The following is a 20,341-nucleotide window of genomic DNA, read 5'->3' as shown; positions in this document are numbered from 1 at the left end:
TCTGCGAACATTTGCCCTTTAATTTGCATTTAAAATCAGTTTCTTTAAATATTTTAGTTACAAGTTCTGAATAGTGAAGACATAGGAGATGCTGCAGGCACTCAGTACTGGCTCCCACCCCTTCCCCCTACCCCAACCCCCAGGCCTTGCTTCTTCACTCAAAATACAAATGGGCACCCTGCACTAAATGAATGGCTCCCTGTGTCAAGTGTCAGCAGCCTCAGGCCTGGATGCAGTTGGATACGAAGCAATGAAGCCCAGTAGCTTTCATGACAAGACATGTGCATTTAACCATCCTCCGAAGAATTCCAATGACTGTGTCCAGACCCAAGGCAGTACCTCGTAGGTGACATCGGCCATTTCCCCACTGTGCACTAGCATCTTGGGCTGGTTTCCACCACAATCCATTCTCTCCCAGACCTGTGTTCTGTGGAGGAAGAGCTAAGGCTCCGCTCCCTAAGGGCCACGATACAGGAAGGAACAGAACTGCCTCTTCAGCCCACAGGCTTAAACCAATGGAATTTAAAAGCTCAAGACAATGTGAGCCAGTCCACAGGAAGCCTCCTCACTCCGATCTCTGCCAGGCGCCATCCAGCCCTTGGCTGTGACACGCTGTCTCCCTGCCGTGCGCTAGAATCTGCTCTAGATGAGAATCATGTGGTAGAATGGTCCCAGTGGTCTGGAAAGGGCAGCACAACCACAGCTGGGCATGCTTGTGCCAAAATGGGTCTTCCTGGTACAAAGCTATGACGGAGAGTGTGAGGGCAGGCCTGGGCTCTGCTCCAGCCTCATTTATAACCTCTGACCTCAGAAGCTGTCCTCCCCCTCAACACTGCCTACCCATACCCTGCCCCTCCAGATCCCCCAGCCTGTGCTTCCTGGAAGAGGTAGAAGAGGCAGCTTGAAGTCAGTGACGGCTGAGAATGAAGATGCCATTTAAGAAGCAAAGCAGCACCTCCTGGCCTGTGGTCAATACCTCCACACGGGTGGAACCGAGTAAGGACGTGCACAGCCAGGACAGAGGTTGCTCCGAGCTTGGGAGGCACAGCACCCTCCTAGGCATCTCTGGAGAACAGACTTTCAAGAGATAGAAACTTAATCACATGGTCCCCGGCAGTTTCCCTATGGTATACTGGACGGGGGAGAAGCAAAATCATCTCAGCGGAGGGCTAATGGAGAAAGGCAGGAATATTAATGAGCATCCATTAAGGCTCTCTCTCTCCCTCAAGCCTAAGGAAATCAGATATTCGAGGGTAAGAGAACGGCGCAGAGAGGGAGAGAGCCTGGCAGGAACACCAAGAGACCTGTGACTGCTGGTTACATGGTGCCCTGGTTTCCTTGCTTGAGAACAACAGCATATGCCTGTCTGTCACCAGGCTAACCCGGGGCCCGTGAGGGGACAGGGAGAAGACTGGTTTTCAGTTCCTGCATGGTTGATGTGTAGGGCGCATGGCTTCCTCCTACAGGTCCAATAGGAGGACTCTGGGATCCTCTACCGCTGCCTTGATTTTCCGGAGGAAAGTCACGGCCTCTCTGCCATCGATCAGCCGGTGATCATATGTCAGGGCCACGTACATCATGGGCCGCACCTCCACCTACAGAGAAGAGAGGTCGACAGGTTTGTCTGTCCTGTTGTCTACAGCGGGGCAGAGAAAGCCCAGATGAAAGGGGAGATGACACAGCACAGCCCATAGTTAAGTTCCCAGTTGCAGAGCCTTTCCTGCTTTGCTTTGCTGCTTCTGGATACGTACAGTATGTTCAAAGACCAAGCCCTACCCTGAGTGCAAAGCTCCCACACTCAAAGCTTAAACCAAGAAAACAGGAGTCTCCTTACAACTGCCTTTAAAAACACAAAACAAAAGAAAACAAAACACCATGCTCTGGCCTCTCACTTGTCTGCTGTCTACAGGGAAGTTCCTCTTCAGTTCTGGCTGCCTGCAGTTGCTTCTTTGGGGTTATAGTAACAACAAAAAAATTTTTTTTTATCCTGGGGTCCACAAATTCTCTGAAACTCTATGCAAAGTTGGGTGTATGAGCATTTTCAGGGAAGATCTATGATTTTTAGATTGAAAAAGGAGTTAGTGACCCAAAAAGGTTCTAAACATAGGAGTCCCAGGAAACATTTTCCTACCAACATATCTTCTAGGGCCAGCTCCAGACCCTTTGCCCTCATTCCGTGAACTCCCAGAAAACCTCTAAGCCTCATCATTACAACTTGGCAGCTTGTAGATGGCTCTGCCCTGCTGTCCTCTGTTCCCCAGGAGCAAGGACCATGTCTTCAACTGTATCCCCACACTCTCTACAGCACCTAGAGAATGAAGCCTGTTGACTAGTCCCAGATGAAGGAGCAAGCTTTCTCAGCTCAAAGGTTCTCAAACTTTAACGTGCATCAGAATCATCTGTACTTTCTGCTTCACTAGGTCTCGGAAGGGGTCCAAGAATTTGCATTTCCAACAAGTTCCCAGGTGCTGCTACTCCACACACAATTTAAGAACCAGTGCCTCAGCTAGTAATTAGAAACTAGGAGATGCAACTTATGCCTGAAATTATAGTAAATCTTTTATAATGAGCATCTAGTTAGACTTACCTCTCCTTATCGCCTAGCTGCTAGGACATTAATGGTGACGTTCCCTACCTTGCCTCCCACGACCACTGGCCTATCAAAGATGGCATGCATGCCCAGGATGGCAGACTGAGGGGGGTTGATGATGGGCGTTCCAAAGAGCGAGCCAAAAACGCCTCCGTTGCTGATGGTGAAAGTACCACCATCCATATCTTCAATGGCAAGTTCATTCTTCCGGGCCTAAAAACAGATTTTATAATTGAAAGGTAAGGTCAACCCAGCTTTCTTCACCTAAAGGAAGTCCAGAAGGCTCATATCTAAGATCAACAATCCAAGGTCTAGCTTTAACGCGAAAGCATTCAGCTAAGATGCCTATGACTAGTGCTCCACCAGGGGAAAGGACTTCAGAATCTTTTCTTTTCTGAGGTTTCCTCTGACGAGCTCTTCAGTCGTAAGAGCACGATAAGCTCCACCAGGAAGCTGTACTTCAGCTCTCTCTTGTGACTGCTGTTCACAGGGGCCACGCACTCCTTTCAGAAGAAAGTGAGGCTCCAGCTCCCTGAGCACCGCTCACTGGCCCAGCCTTCCCCAGGCTCTCTTCCCTGACCTGCCCAGCAGCTCATACCATCCTTTCTCTTTTACCTTCTCTCCCAGTTCACTGATGGTTCGCTCAATATCGGCATAATTCATAGTTTCCACATTCCTGATGACGGGAACCACCAGACCCTGATGAGAGTGAAAAGTTCTTTTCAGTTGCAAATTAATAGTACCCTTTATAGTTATAACTCTCTTGATTCAAGCCTATGGTCTCCCCTCCCCCAGAATATCCCCCAGACTCGTGATTAACAGAGTCTAAAATATTTAGGCTTGCCAGAGATAGAAGAACGTGGTATGGTCAAAAACAGGTTACTCTTCTAGTAACTCCCTTCTAAAAAGACAGAACTACAGGAAAGATCTCTCCCAGGGGTCTGCTTCTTCACACAGGTAAGGAGAGAGTCAAAGATCAGAGCTCCCCACTTCTTGCCCCAACATACCCGAGGCGTGGCCACTGCAACGCTGATGTCAATATAATCCCTATACACCACCTCTTTGGTTGTATCGTCAATCACTATGAGAGAGAAAACACACATTACATACAACTCCCCAGGCCTAGGCTAGTGAGGAAAAATTTGCATTCATAGAGGAAAAATCCACGATGCTTGGTACAGTGTGGGGTGACCAACTAGCACAAAACCCACCGCGTTACAAGTGGCAGCTGACACTCCTCTTACTCCCATGCCAGCCAACTGTAACTTCTCCCAAGTGCCCTGACTAAGCATGAGCACAGGGGCATCCGTTTCCTTGGCAGCCCTCAGAGGGATCAATACACAGGCTAACACAGGATAAGTATGTGCCAAAGTTCTTGTTAGCTAGCTCTACTCCAGCCCTCCCTTAGCTAACGGCAGGTTTAAAAAGTGTTCCCAAAAAGGGCAAATTAGTAAAGGAAGTGGGGGGATGGGGATGCTGCCCATTCTGCTGCCCACTCTCAACAAGGCGGCAAGCCTCTTTCTAGGAGACTCGGTAGGAAGCAGGGTGGTCTGAGAGAGCAAACCAGCAGCTAAAAATTTAGGTCTGGTGCTCATGAGAAAATACAGGCTTGGGAATCTTTTTCATAGAAAGTCTGCATTGTATTACAGATAAGACACCCCGGGAAAAGCATGTAAAGTGAGAAAGAGGTCAGGGGAACTCTGAGAAATGCCTACATGTATGTGTAGGCAGAAGCGATGGAGAGAGTCATCAGGAAGCATAAGAAGAACGGAAGAAATAAAGAGATACACATCGGGGTGAAACAAAGCCCTTCCACCCACCTAAGGGCACACCACTTGGCGGAAGGGACTAGGACTTCTATTTCCAGACCTTTAGGGACCCTGCACTGCTGAGGGTTGCAGAAGTGCCACTGTCCTCTCTAATCTTCCAGGGAACAGAGAATTGTCTAAATGGGAAAGAGAACTGCTTGTTAGGTCAACATTCCAATGATGTAGGTGAGCAAAAAGTAAGGAAAATGGGCACCAAGTCCAGGAAAGAGGGACCAGGCCCAAGGCCTCCCAATGAGGTCCACTGGCCAGAAATCAAAGGTCACCCTGGAGCTATGCCAGGTGTAAGAGTCAGGTCCCAAGATAATAGGGCTTGTGGGAGGGTGGGCATCAGCCAGAACACAAGTCTCCACACTGACACGAGAAGCCTGGATGGCTGACCTGGCTCAGAACTGCCTGTCACCACAGCAGCTGCCAGGCTATGCACTGTGAAGAGAACCTGTTCTGTCCAGCTGGGGGGGAGGAAGTAATCATGACGTCCATTTGGGAAGGTGAGTCAAGAAATCCCCAGGGAAGGTACTCAAGTTTTCACATGTATGAAATAAGAAGTCTTAGTCTGTCGACCGCCATCTTTGTGTCTGTGTGTGGGAGCAGGTGTGTGTTTACACGCACACCTCCCAGGACCTCTGTGATTCTAGCCACCACAAACTCACCTGCATTTACAACAGGCTGCTCCTGCAAGGCAAAGGCTGAGGCCTTCACGAATGCCGACATGAAGCCTAGTTTGAGGTTATGTTTCTTCAGAAAAGCATCTCTGTGCCGAGACCTCATCTCCTGGATGTTACTGCAAAGACACATTAACATTACAAAACAAACTGACCACAAAAGAAGCCTCAATTCTGACTTTCATACTGGTTTCTAACTCTGTGTACACAGCTGCGTAAGCTTTATTCCCTTACTGTGGACCATCTACCTAAGTTCAAGTTTTGAAATAGTCCACCAGAGGTCAACACAATAACTTTATTCCTTTACAAAACCTGGACCCAAAGGAACCGGATCCAATCTGTCTTTAAGGCAGATTGAGCCCTTTACAGGGCTCCTTTGTGTTCCAGAAGTCAAAGATTTCAGTTACAGACAATATGAACAAGAGCTCAGACAGCACAGCAACATCCTCACCCTGGACAAGAAAGTGACTTCCAGCTACACTACAATCATGAGCCATCCACACCGAAAAAAGCTTTTTTTTAAGCATAAACAAAGTCTGCAAAATAAGCACCATTCTTTTTATCTCATTTGATTTATTTTCAAAATACCACCAAACCTGATTATGACTTCCTTGTGACATTCCTCCTGTCTCCTAACTAGTGAAGATGAAATAAACCCCAAAGCCCCACAGGTTCATGGGCTTCATGGGAGCAAAAGCAGTCACGACTATCTGTGGATGGGTATAATCCAGTGTTGTTTTAGGCTCACGAGAAAGTCAGTAGATTCATTCATCTCCCCAGAGTTAGCAGTTCCATCCGCTTGTTCCTTCTACCGTTTTTTTTTTTTTTTTGCGGTACGCGGGCCTCTCACTGCTGTGGCCTCTCCCGTTGCGGAGCACAGGCTCCAGACGCGCAGGCTCAGCGGCCATAGCTCACGGGCCCAGCCGCTCCGCGGCATGTGGGATCTTCCCAGACCGGGGCACGAACCCGTGTCCCCTGCATCGGCAGGTGGACTCTCAACCACTGCGCCACCACGGAAGCCCCCGCTTGTTCCTTCAAACAGGTACTAACACCCACCACACGTGGGGGTCAATGCAGGGCACCAAGATATAAAGATAATAAAAGACACAGTTCCTGCTGTTAAGATTAGTTTGATGGACGTGGTTTCCCTGGTATTTAGAAAAGTGACCATGTGCGGACCTAAGCTTTTTAAAGTACAAGCAGCAAGGCCCCTGAGAAGCCTTTGCAAGGTGACCAGTCTTTGTTCCTTCGGGGCTGGTTTTTCACATACATACAACACATGTGCAACAGAGTTAGTGGGAAATGGCTTTCCCATCATTTTGCTGCAGAAACCTCTGTATTTATGGGAATACAGTTCCGTGATAGAAATCGAATTTAACTTTATCTTAGGCCCAAATGCTCAGTTCTCCCTTTCTCTCTATAATGGCCTAATTTGACATTAGCACGAAAGATAAGATGATATAACTTTAACTCCCCCTTTAGACCTTTTGTTTTTTAAAAGGGAAGTTTTCCTAGGGAGACTGATTGGTTTTAAAATGTTTTGTTTTCCTGAGTCTAACCTCATTTAGTGCTAGGATTACCACCCTAAAGACATTACTGGTTCCCAAGACACAAGAGCTGCAGAAGAGGGAAAGAGGAGTGATAAACATCTCTGCTCTCAAAACTGCCCAAATGCTATTGTCTGGTCATTAAGTAGTTTCTATTTCAGAGCTCTGCCCTTGCAGGCAGAGGCTGGGACAACAGGGGAGAGGAGAAGGTCTCAGAAAGGCCCCTTATGGGTTAGCTGATCAGTGCAAGACCCAAAGGGCACTCAATCTAAACCAGATTACTGACTGCAGTAAGACCCCAGGCCATCATTAAGTGACACTTCGATTAGCTGCTGAAAGGAGATCCAGCTATTGTACTTACCTTCAATCAAAGCTGTTGGGCCAACTGCATCTTTCAAGGCCACAAATATTTACATGTTTTGTCTTAAGGAATTGGGTAGAATTTCAAAGCCCAATTCGATTTGTGTACAATTTGGCCCTAATGCACTGAAACATAAGCTGCAGCCCTTGTGATTCATTAGTCAAGGTCCTTCCCTACATCCTATGGATAGGAGAGAAATCTTTGGCTTGAATGACATCCAGTCTTTTGGGAAGCTTCACAATAGAATGTATGACATCTAGTGAAATGGGCCACAGAGTCCTACTCTGTGAGTGCCATAGCACACTCCCCTCTCTACGCTTCTCAGACTCCTTCCAAAGGAGACCAATTTCCTTAATGAAATGTAGATTCACAGACTAAACACTTGGGACAAAAATAAAAAACAAAGAGATGACCTGAAGACTTGATGATTTTACCTCCTGTATTAACTATGAACTCTTACCCTGGCACTTAAAACATTCTGAAGTATGGACCCAACTTTCTTTACCATTCTTTCTTACACATATTTCTCACAGCGATTGTTTCTCAAATGTGTCATGTACTTTCCTGTCTGTGCCAGGTCCATATTGTTAACATCTTCTGGAATGACCTTCCTCCACTATGTCAAAGTGCTAGTCGTTCTTTAAGGTCTATTAAAAATCTCTTTCCTCCAGGAAGCCTTTCCTGATCCCTACCTCCACCCTGTCACCTCATAAACAAATGATCTCATTCTCTTCTCCACTTCATACGTTTTGTATCCTCCTGATACTGATACTAGAGATTTTACTTTCTATTTATCTAAGCAAGATGGTAGCTCTATGAAGGTAAGGGCTCTTTTTCACTCATCTTTGCATCCCCCTCAAATATAGTGTAATATACTGTGCACAGTAAGCACTCAAAAACTGTTTGTTGACTTTAACTACATTCTCTTCCCTACAGTCCTGACACCTATAAACATCAAAGTCTTGAAGAAGATAAGTGAGTCAACGATTAGCTCACTACAGAAATGGGTATACTGAATTAGCCCCTTTGGTTAATTCTGAAGTTCTTCTTTAAAAGCACAACTTGCTTCCCATTTCATTATCAAAGCTGGGAAAGGTGAAAGATACGACAAGCCTATGCCTTTCCACCCACTCAATTCTGAGTGGCTTAGGAACACACATAAGGAGCAGTCCCAGTGAGAAGGAAGCAGGGTATGGCGCCTGACTCTGGACACGCTGTCAAGTGATTCTGTATCCCTAGGGGAGCCTTGTCAGCCTGGATGCCCTATCTCTCTACTTGTCAGCTCGACAGTAGTCATTAGATTTTAAGACTATTCCCAGCCTCGTTTATCAGAAATCACAAGATTCAGGTATAAAAGTAAAAGGCTAAGTTTTTTAGGTCACAGAGGAGGCAGGCACAGTATTAGGAAAGTCGATTAGAGAGTGAAATCAGTGGGTCACTCTGTATAAGTCAACAAGCACTGCAAAGAAGTACTTCTTTCCTGTTAAGTTAGTTTTAGAATCAGCACTAGGTAGGGACTTGGGCAAGTTCAAGTGTTCTCCAAGAAAATGGGCACAGGGAGGAAGAGGACTAGAGCTCTCACCTCATGTCAATCTCATTGAAAGTGGTAAGCATTGCGCAGGTATTCTGAGCCTCCTTCAGACGCTGAGCAATGCGCTGCCGCATCCTATTCATTTTCTCCTGAAAGGGAAAGTGGGACAAGTATTGACCACCTGGTCTCTCTGGAACTAACCCTTCGCACTTAGTCTGAGGGAGCATTGGGCTTGCTAGGAGTGGATAAGGACAGACTGTAGTATCTAAATACAGGGAGAGATCCAGGCTTCCTCTTTCCTGTGGTGGCCTTGCTCCTCTGTGCAAGAACAAGGAAACACAAACTACCCACTCAGATGTGCCTGAAGTTTGACCAAGAATAGAGGCCTACAACAAACACATGAAAAGATGCTCAACATCACTAATCATTAGAGAAATGCAAATCAAAACTACAATGAGGTTATCACCTCACACTAGTCAGAATGGCCATTATCAAAAAATCTACAAACAATAAATGCTGGAGAGGGTGTGGAGAAAAGGGAACCCTCTTACACTGTTGGTGGGAATGTAAATTGATAAGCCACTATGGAGAACAGTATGGAAGTTCCTTAAAAAACTAAAAATAGAACTACGATATGACCCAGCAATCCCACTACTGGGCATATACCCTGAGAAAACCATAATTCAAAAAGAGTCATGTACCACAATGTTCACTGCAGCACTATTTACAATAGCCAAGACATGGAAGCAACCTAAGAGTCCATCGACAGATGAATGGATAAGGAAGATGTGGCACGTATATACAATGGAATATTATTCAGCTATAAAAAGAAATGAAATTGAGTTATTTGTAGTGAGGTGGATGGACCTAGAGTCTGTCATACAGAGTGGAGTCAGAAAGAGAAAAACAAATACCGTGTGCTAACACATATATATGGAATCTAAAAAAAAAAATGGTTCTGATGACCCTAGGGGCAGGACAGGAATAAAGACACAGACGTAGAGAATGGACTTGAGGACACGGGGAGGGGGAAGGGTAAGCTGGGAAGAAGTGAGAGAGCGGCATGGACATATATACACTTCCAAATGTAAAACAGATAGCTAGTGGGAAGCAGCCGCACAGCACAGGGAGATCAGCTCGGTGCTTTGTGACCACCTAGAGGGGTGGGATGAGGGTGGGAGACGCAAGAGGGAGGGGATATGGGGATATACGTATGCATATAGCTGATTCACTTTGTTATACAGCAGAAACTAACACAACATTGTAAAGCAGTTATACTCCAATAAAGATGTTTCTATTAAAAAAAAAAAAAGAATAGAGGCCTCGGATATGGTTTGATTTAAAAACCAAAACCAATTTATGGAAGAGTGTGGGGTAGGGCTAGCCAGCCCAGGAGTCATTGCACAAAGGGAAATTTCTGGTAATAAAGACTTGCACGAGAATAGCTACTGGTGGAATGGAAACTCAGAGGCAACAAACTTTTGAGGCTATAGTATTTTTAGGAGGTATTCTCAGGCAGAGGAACCCACCCTCTTGACCATACTTCCTTGAGGTCTTATGTCTGCTCCTGACTGCCACTGGGTAGCCCTCAGCTAAGTATCCCGGAAGTATAGGAATAGAGCTCACTAAACCACCTCTCTGAAGTATGCGTTATCGTGGGAAGGAAGGGATGCGTCACTAGGCTACCATCCCCTGCGTATATCTTACTCACCCACAGCATTTCGCTGCTGGCATAACAAAGTGGGAAAAACCAATGGACAAGTGTTCAGAAGACCTCTGGTTCTAGTCCTGTCATTTGACAGTCATGTCACTGAACAAGTCGCATCCTAAACTCAATTTCCTTGTCAAGGCCAAGGGAATCAGCTGCCAGCCATTCAAACGTAGGCAGAGCATACCCACTCCATTAATCTCAGCACTGCCCCTCGGCTTCTTTCTTGGAAGTGGTCCTCAGAGACTTACCCGATGTTCTGAACGCAGACCTGTGCCAGCTCCTGGCTCAGCTACTGGAGGGGCAGCAGTGGGTTTTACGGCAGACACTGAAAATGAAGAAAGGGTACACTGCATCAGAAAATGAGAAACATTTACTTGAGTACATGCCAGTGCTTTCATACTGTACTGTCACTTAATCTTCAAGATATGCTGAGGTGAATTACTATCATTCCTACTTCACGAACGAACAATCTGCTCAGAGAAGTTAAATAACTAGCCTAAAGTCACACAGCTATACACTCAGCTAAAAAGCTGAGATGCAAACCCTTTGTTTCAGGTCTTCTGATACAAAGTCTAGAATTCTTTCTACAAAGCAGACAGTGGAGCCTGTTCAGAGCCGTAATTAGTCTTAGACTGTGAGGGAACATGACATAAGATGAGATGTTGTTCTCCCACATAAAGACACGTGGGAGCCAGAGGCTTACCTGGTTTGCTAGTGAGAGGTTGTGAGGGCGAGGGCACTGGTGGCATCTGAGTGGGTATAGATGCTGCAGGGGGAGGAGGAACTGCCGATGCTGCAGGTTCTGCTTTTGGGGCTGCGGCAGCAGGAGCTTCGGCTGGCCTGGCCTTAGCAGGAACAGCTGAAAAACAGGAAAAATAGATGCCATTGGCACTATCTAGAATGGAAAGCAACCAAATTGCAGATACTAAGTAGAATTTAGCAGCAAAAGCTCTATCTCCAATCAATTAACAAATGCTTCCTGAGTATTTGCTATACATGTAAAGCTTTGAGATACACAGAATGATTTAAGGCACTATGCTTCTATTCCCCAGGGCTCCTAGATGTCCTACATTAGATAACTGACTTAATTCAGCTGCCTTCCTGATTTCACAAATATCTACTGATCATCAAATTCAGCCAGTACTTTCAAAGCACCTACTGAAGTCCATGGTAATGTAAACTTCAAAGCAAAAGAAACCCAGGTAATTTAAGATGTTAAAATACACACATAAGAGCAACACCTTTCTAGTTATGGTAATACTGATCGTCTCCTCTTCTATTTTAACATCCCATGTGGGAGAATACTCTTAACTATTAAAACTTAAAAGTTTAAATAATCAAGGGCACATTTAGACTGAAGACTTCAAAGCATTTTATCTAGGGTAACTTTATAAACCAATGAGGTGGTCAAGCAATATAAATTCACAACTTTAAATATTTTTGATTTTACCAATTTGGACATCACATCTGGGTTTACATTTAAATTAGAAGAACATTCTCTTAAGGAATGATCAGAAGATGAAATTCTCCAACTAGAAGAATCAATCTTATCCCCTAGCCTTCTACTGTATGTTGTTTCCATTCTGGGCTTCTGGTCTTGCCCTGATCAATCATAACGATGCAATCTACCATCTTGCTGCTTAACTATCTTAACAATGAAAAAAATACTTTAGTAGTTACAGCATTTAATTAAGAATCAGAAAGTTCTTTTCTAATCTCTAATACTGGCTGTGAGATCCAGTACAAATTCATTTCCTTATTTCTCATTTCTTCCCAAGAGAAATCCAACTCTCCCTAAAAAATGTTATGAGAGAATAGATATGAAAAAACGACACCAAATTCTCTATAACAGACAGGATGAAATACTACTTCTCGTTTTAGAAGAGTGGCTCCCAGCCCTAGCTGTGTATCAGAATCACTTGGAGAGCATTAAAAACAACAACAACAACAATGAAAACTATGATAAGATAACCAGGATCTGAAAACCCCAGATTTAATATATCAGAATCCCTGGGACTCAGAATCTAGGCATTTGTATTATTTTTAAAGCCTCCATGTGACTCTGACGCCGGGGTTGGGGTGGGGGGAAATCACTGTCTTTAGAATCTTCTTCATTCCTATTTAAGAAAAGGTCCAGCACAATAAAGAACAGAGTATTATGAGCTTTATTTTTTTAATACCCTTTTCTTCTAAAACTTGACATTTAAAGTTCACAATATAAATAGCTCCCCTCTTACTGCCTCAAAAAGGGCAGAGGGAATGCCAAATGGTCTTTGAGGTATCAAGGAATTAGTATATTATGCTCAGCCCCAGTTCCAAGGGGGAACACTGGAGACCTTGACAACCAGGAGAACTTCTTTACCGCCAGTTTTCCTGAGTGTGAAAAGAGGAGTGCCTCCTTCTACTTTTCCCCCATCAGGTACCAAAAGAGCTTCAATCATGCCATTTGCTGGTGATGGAACCTGCACAGATGTCTTGAAAAGAAGACAGATGGAGAAAGAGTCCAAATTTTTACTCAGCATTAGAAAATTAATTGTATAGAATCTCAAATGAGTCACAAGAGTTGCAACACAGATACACAAGACCCTGTATATAGAAACACCAAGGCCACACTTTCAGAGTAAGAGTAATCAATGCTACTGTGAAGATTCACCCTTTCTGTCCTTTCTCAGAACACTAAAGCAAGATTCAGTTAATGTGTTTCCAAGTGATACATAAAAACAACTGGAAACAGCTCATGCACACACACACAAAAGCTATAAAACTAAAGCTATTAAAGTACATAGTACATACACCTAGAACAATCTAAAATTAAACTTTTAATGTTTTCTTTTTAATGAGCTATTCCAACAATTTTACAACTGAGGCAGTTAAAAATTATCTATAACCGACAGTTAAGTCCCTGTTCCTTTCATTAGGTTAAGAAACCAAGGGGAGACCATGAAAAGTTGGTACTAATAGGACAAGCCTACCTTGTCAGTTTCAATCTCACAAACCACTTCATCTTCTGCAACTGTGTCTCCAACAGCTGAAAAGATAGTCAAAGGCTACCTCTTAGGGTGCAGGGGGGAACCCTCCAGTAGCCACAAAATCCCCATTGGCAGGTGTGTTACAAGACCCCTTTCCTAAAGCCAGGGGAAAGTACACTGCAGGTAAAGAAAAGGGTGGAGCCACTGATTATCGTGGGGGTAAAGGGGACTTTTCAAAAGTATTTAAACTTAAAAAGTGAGAAGGCACTAAATCTTACCTTTCTCCCACCTGACATCCCCTTCTGTGACAGATTCTGCAAATGCTGGGGTATTGACTGTAATCACATCATCCTCTAGTAAAAGAGGGGGAAAAAAAATCACATAGTCCACATTTCTCCTTTTTAATTTTTTTCTTTAATTAAATTCAGTCAATTGTTGTTCTTCCCATTAAAACTCCATTCCCAATAAGGTAGGGAGCTGAAGGTACTTACTGCACACAGCTGTAGTTCTGAAAAAGCGAACACTGAAGACACTACCGCTGTTAATGCTAGAAAACAAACATAAAAGTAAACTCCTTTAACAGGTGATTCACTCACATTTTAGTCTAGATAAGGCATCACGGGTCACCTTCCCTTTTTTATTTTCATTTTTTAAATTTTTATTGGAGTATAGTTGATTTACAATGTTGTGTTAGTTTCTGCTGTCAGCAAAGTGAATCAGTTATACATATATCCACTCTTTTTTAGATTCTTTCACCTTCCCTTTATTTTTTATTATTATTATTTTTTTTTTTTTGCGGTACGCGGGCCTCTCACTGTTGTGGCCTCTCCCGTTGCGGAGCACAGTCTCCGGGCACGCAGGCTCAGCGGCCATGGCTCACGGGCCCAGCCGCTCCGCGGCATGTGGGATCCTCCCGGACCGGGGCGCGAACCTGCGTCCCCTGCATCGGCAGGTGGACTCTCAACCACTGCACCACCACGGAAGCCCCACCTTCCCTTTAAATCAGTGATTCTTGACTAGGAGTGCCCATCAGTGTTACCTGGGAGAACTTTTTCAAAGCATACATGTCTAGGCCCCATTCCCAGAGATTCTGACTCAGCATGTCTAGAGCAAAGCCTGGATGACTTGGGTGCCTTAAACAGTGAGTCCCTTGGGTGAGTGAAATGTGCTGCAGTGAAATGCCAGCTCTCCCAGAACAGATCTAGTTTGGGTCTTTGAAGAAAAAGATAGCATCTTGGCCCTTTGCATACCCACCAAAAGGACTCAGCTTCCTGATGACGTTTTTTTCTTAACTAAATGCAAGTAAGATAAATTGTGTGTCCTCAGGGTACATGCCACTGTGCCACATACAACAGAATTTCTGTCCACACGATTATAGATTTATATAGGACAGCAAGATGAGACAGTTAACAAGTAAAACAAGGTGTTATATGCAAAACAAACAAACAAACAAAACACCAAAAAACTGATACAGTATCTCCTAATCTGTTCTCTTGCCAGGAGGCAGCATATCAGTCCATTCTGGACTCATTCAAGAGGAACTTCAAAAGAGCAAGGTAGGGCTTCCCTGGTGGCGCAGTGGTTGAGAATCTGCCTGCCAATGCAGGGGACACGGGTTCGTGCCCTGGTCTGGGAAGATCCCACATGCTGTGAAGCGGCTGGGCCCAGTGAGCCATGGCCGCTGAGCCTGCGCATCCAGAGCCTGTGCTCCACAATGGGAGAGGCCACAACAGTGAGAGGCCCGCGTACCACAAAAAATATATATATATATTACCTTGTATGCACAAAATCATTAATAGTGGTTACCACTGGAGAGTGGGAAACGTAGATATATATGGTATCTATGGTTATCTGTTACATACACACACATTTTGGAAGAGTGATTTGGACTGATGGGGACTTTCACTTTCTACACTTCAGGACTGTTTGAATATTCTACCATAAGCATCTTTATAACAGAAAAGTATAACAGATTTAAGTTGCCTTTTGATATTTTTATTTTTATAATTTCAAAATAACTATAAGGTCTATGTAAAATCAAGGGGAAAATGTATGTTATTAAAAAAATACAGAACACAAAGTGTTCTGCCAACAGTTTACAACCATGTATAGGTACATGTTCGTAGGCAAGAACTAACAGGTAATGTATAAATGCAGAGACTGCTCTCTGAGGACACCCGAGAACATGGAGCACTGGCTGCCTCTGGGAAGAGAAACTTGGTGGCACCGGAGAACAGGAAAAAATCTTCTCATGGACACTCATTTTACTTCTGAACCATGTAAATTTATAAGCTATTAAATAAAAACATAAAACCAAAAATAGTTTTACAATAAAAGATTTTTAAGTAAAATGGGTACCTTATTCATGAAAAAAGACAATATACAACACAAAAACAGTTATTAGAGTAATACCCTAATGTGTGATCCTTATCCCTCAAAGTTTAGGGTATTTTAAAATAATTTACTTTTGAATAGTTATTTATTGCATTTATTGCATAGGACTTGTGGCTGCTCCACTTTTCATTTAAACTGCAGATGAGTAACACATTTTGAATCTCCCTAAATAACTTTTAAATTACAAAAGTATTAGATGTTAACAGTAGAATACTTAGAAACAGCAAAAAGAACATTTACAATGGGATTATGCTTGTAATGCACAGTGAAGAAGGAGCCAATCTGCTCACCCTTCATTTTGAAGATCCTACCTGTAGAGAAAATAGCTTGACAGCTGCTCAACAGGTAACTAAAGAGCATCCTCTTACCACCACCCTGAAAATACTTGGAATGCAAAGTAGCATTAAGCAACATTCATAAGCAGAAGTTAATCTGAAACACACATGGGTGGCCTTTCCCCAAACTTTGCATTATGCAATAATAGCATTCCCTCTGAACTAGGCAAAGTCCCATGACTCAACTGACTAGTCTTCTGCTTTTACTGTTTCTAAAATGAGTAACCATGCAACCAAACAGATGCTCTTAATCTCCACAATAAATGTAACCTCCAGTCCCTCAGCTTCACTTGTATCCAACCAGAATATTTAGGAGCACCTTTCTATATCTATTCCCATAAAAAGAGGATTCCAGCTTCACTTTCATTATAATCTAAACACCTCAGGACAGACACACTCCTGGTCCAGCACTTAACATGGGGCTGAAGCTCAAGCACATGTCATAAATTAACATCAAGATTAGGTAGAGGGACTCAACATAACCAGCTTGATTACTAGGCTTGAAAGACAGTTAAGACAGCAGATGGTTCAACTGGTGTCTTAAATACCCCATGTCCACATATCTGTGCTTCCCAGTGATACTTACACAGTCTTCCTGCTGTCAGGGTAACCTGGTCCCTGACATAAGGAGATCCCTGCAAGAAACAAAACAACTCTTAACCAACAACTCTTTATCTTATACAGGATACCTGCTGGGAATGGAAAAGAAGTCTGTTCACCCCCTAACTCTGAGGTAGAACAGGATCAACAGCAGGCAACAACATAATCTTTATCACACAGAGTCCTGCTTCTTAAACTTTTCCACCATAGCAATAGTAATGGCAGAGAACAACAGGCATGTGGGACTTTGGGTGGGAATGGCTTTGAGGAAGAAAGGGGAGAATTCTATAATCTTATTTATCTTAAAACTCATAAACTTTCATTATCCCTTTATGTTTTCATAATAAAATGCTCTACTCCCCAAGACTTCAAATACAATTGAAGCTTGAAAAAGACACATGATGGCTTATCCTGTGACTACATATAGCCTAATCAGAGAAGCAGTGGGAATGTTTGATCTGAGTTTGTTTCCCTGGTTACTTAAAATGCACTGAGCAGGAAGTCTTGTTGCCTGAACCCCAGTAGCAAAGACTAGGCTACTTCAGGCCTAAGGTCTCCAGCTTGCTCTAGGACCGAGCAAATCATTGTCCCTCCTTTCAGTTTATTGTCTTCCTACACTCTTCCCGAGGCCTTCCACTCTGGTCATACTCAACAAGGTGGGAGCTCCTTTCTGCCCCACCAATTGTCCTTATCACAGATAACTGCACTTCTTCAACTGACAACTAATTACTATATCTGCTTCACCTGACTATATTCTTTCATGTGTCTTATTTTTTCAGATCTATTAACAACTCTTTCTGAACCACGGGCACGGTAAACACCAAATGGGAGACAATTCTCTCTTGTGCCCTCCTCCTTACAAACACCCCCAGGGTTTCAGAGGCAAGTTAAGTCACCTCTATATCCAGTAACCAATGATGCTGCAGTACAAATCCCAAACACAGCATATATTTGAGCTAGAACAGTCAGCAGCCCTTACTGATTTTTGGAACCCTAACTCCAATTTAGAGTTCATCCTATAGCAAGTTTCATTTGTACAGCGTTTAAGAGTTTATAAAAAGCTTTCACGTAATGACCTCATTTTGATTTTTGTGTCTCACAACTCCCTGAAGTGGAACGACCATCTGCCATTACTCCCGTTTCATATATAAGCAGGGCTTCTGGAGGTTAAGTGACTAGCCCAAGGAGAAGCCCTGAACCACAACGCAAACCCCAAATACAAGGCTCTTCCCATTGTCCTGCCAATCTATGAAGTGGAGAAAATGTTTACTGACATTTTTCAAAATTCCAAGTTAAAAAGTTTATTACTGAGAGTCCACTATTAGCGAACACTGTGCTAGGTGCCTATGATCTCATGACTCTAAGGATAAAGTCCAAAAACTTTCCATATTCCTGTCTAGCCCTCCCAGACAGGCTTCCTTTCCATTTCTATGACCGGTCAAGTCTCTTCCTGCCTGAAAACCTATGCACAAGCAATCCCCTTTGTTTAGAATATCGTTCTCCTGGCCAACTCCTATGTATTCTTCAAGACTTAGCTTAAATGTCATTTCTTTGGGGAAGCCTTTACTGACGTTGCCACCACACCCTCCACCCTCCCAAGCCTGGCTACATTATCCCATCCTCTCATTACACTCCACTTCTCCTTTATAGTAATCACAATGTAATTATGTCCTTAAGTATGCATAAATATATATTTGTTTTCTCTCCAAGTAGCCCCTAAGATCCTAGAGGGTAGAGACCACCTCTATCCCTGTCACGTAGCACACTGCCTGGCATGTAGTAAGAATTCAATAATCTGTTGATTATATGAGTAAATGATAACATGGTGGGTTAGGAGTTCGGGCTGAGGAATAGGCAGACCTGGCTTGACCAATAGTTGGCTGCATCACCTTGGTCAAGGCACTTAACCTCTCTTAAGTCTTGAGTTATACATTTGTAAAATAGAGAAAACACCTCTTTTACTCTTTCTTGATGATTAACTGAAAAAATGCACAGAAAGCACTCAGAACAATGCCTGGCACACAGAATGCCCACAATAAGATCAACTCATTCAACAAATACTTATGCCACGCATATAAAGAACTGTTGAGATAAAACCTAAATTCTCGCTAGTCTCTATGCCATCTTCTATCTCATGCCACTCTCTCCCTCAACTAAAATGCTCTGGCCAAACCACCCTTTTTCCAGTTCCAAAATACTGCCAAGCTTTTCCCTCCTCAGGGACTTTGTACATGCTATTCTCTTTCTTTCTCCTGCTTTTCATCCGGCTGGCCTGTCACATCCTCTGGGTCACAGCTTTAGTGTCCAGCTTCGTATGTTTCCTTCTCAGCATTTAACCAAGATTCACAATAGTTCACTTGTTTAGCAATTTACATTTTGTCTTTCCCACTAGACTGTAAGCTCCAGGAGGGCGAGAACCCATCACTGCTGGATCCCTTGTGAGGGCCTAGCATGGTGCCTGACACTCAGCAGATACTGAGTAGCTAAGTGCTAAATGAATAAATGATAGCTGTTATTAAACAACACCTGTTTCACTTCTATCTATCTGAACACAATGCGAAGAAACACAGGCACCCCGATTTCCTCGCATACTGCTCTGCCCAGGAGGAGAGCATTTTAGGTGACGGCAAGGGCAGAACTTACCAGGCAGGGAACGTCTCCCTAGAGGGCAGTTCCCCTGTTGAGAAAGAAGACATTATCGACGTCACCCAAGACGAAAGGGGAGAATAAACAGCTTTCTCTTTCAAGCACAGACTCAAAGCTGCCCAGGTACCGGTGACAGGCGAATCTCATGACTCCAAAAGGTGAAGGCAACAGCCTGGGCGGGCTCTCAGTCCGTCAGCACACGGGGCCTGCCAAACTATCTCAACTTCCCAACCGGATTGATATCCACCAACTTAAACAGAAAGGAAACGGGCCCCCGAATCCCGTCGGGGCTTCCGCGGCACCTCCTCCCGAACTCTGAGTCTCGTGCGGGGGCGGGCTCTAAGGCGGCTCCTCCGCCGGGGCGGAGGGTGGGGTCCAGCAGGGGACGGGGCGCCGGCTGTCTCGGGAAGGCGACGGGCCGGTGAGCTCCGCAAGACGGCCCCGAGGGCAACAGCGGCTCTGGGCCGCCCAGCCCGCGGCCTCCGAGTCCCGGTGCCCTTGGTGCCCGGCCTGGCCGGGGCGCCACGCCCCTGTCCCCAAGCCGCCCGTCCGCCGCCGGCGAGTTTCTCACCCGCCGGGGCCCCGGCCCGGCCGTACCATACCTTCTGGAAGGCGGAGAGCGAACGGCTGAACGCCCGGGACAGGAAGCGGTACCGGGACAGCATCGCGCCGGCGGTGGCGGAGGCGGCGGAGCGGAGGGCAGGCGGCCACCGGATATAGGGCCCGGCAACAACCGGAAGCGGGGCGGGCCGCGGCACCCGCCGCTCGGGGAGGGGTGTTCGGAGCGAACCACTGGCGGGCGGGGGGAACCGACGGGCAGCGCGGAGCTGCCACCGCCTCAAGCCAGCTGTCCGCGCTGGTGAGGCTGCCGCGCTGCCAGCCGGCCGGGGCCGGTGCTCCCGAAGGTGCCCCTCTGTCCTGGCACCCAGGGGCACCGCGCCGTTCCTCCTCTGCACTACCGGAAAAGAGCCGAAGGCGGCATGGGCTTCGGACTCGGACCTTGGCAGACTTGCCTGCCTTATCTTACACTTGTGTGGCCTTGGGCAGGTGACATTGCCTTCCTAAGCCTCAGGTTCCTCAAATATTGAAAAAAGCAATAATCACTTGCCTCGCTCCCTAACACCGGAACAAAGAAACAGAACCCCAAGGAACCTCTAAAGGGCTCC

General features: G+C 45.0%; 1 protein-coding gene across 2 annotated transcripts; it reads right to left on the bottom strand.

Annotated features, from left to right (window-relative positions):
- DLST (dihydrolipoamide S-succinyltransferase) lies at positions 1-19,913 on the bottom strand. 2 transcript variants are annotated; one of them, XM_027120042.1, is made up of 15 exons: positions 19,778-19,913; positions 19,173-19,206; positions 16,516-16,564; positions 13,692-13,747; positions 13,479-13,553; positions 13,204-13,259; positions 12,594-12,705; positions 10,935-11,090; positions 10,480-10,556; positions 8,572-8,669; positions 5,070-5,200; positions 3,598-3,671; positions 3,206-3,289; positions 2,636-2,803; positions 1-1,595 (listed from the first exon to the last, which is right to left on the bottom strand). In XM_027120042.1, the coding sequence occupies exons 1-15, from the start codon at positions 19,838-19,840 to the stop codon at positions 1,461-1,463; spliced, it is 1,368 nt and encodes a 455-aa protein (XP_026975843.1). In that variant the 5' UTR covers positions 19,841-19,913; the 3' UTR covers positions 1-1,460. The 2 variants fall into 2 exon arrangements, with proteins under 2 accessions (XP_026975843.1, XP_026975844.1); XM_027120043.1 differs by lacking the exon at positions 16,516-16,564 and having other exon boundaries at positions 13,479-13,551; positions 19,778-19,896.
- Between the last annotated feature and the right edge of the window lie 428 nt (positions 19,914-20,341).

Source organism: Aethalodelphis obliquidens, unplaced genomic scaffold (genome assembly GCF_003676395.1).
Source record: "Aethalodelphis obliquidens isolate GAN/ISIS:26980383/991018 unplaced genomic scaffold, ASM367639v1 scaffold21, whole genome shotgun sequence".
Lineage (NCBI taxonomy): Eukaryota > Metazoa > Chordata > Mammalia > Artiodactyla > Delphinidae > Aethalodelphis > Aethalodelphis obliquidens.
This window is presented reverse-complemented; position numbering and strand designations above follow the sequence as displayed.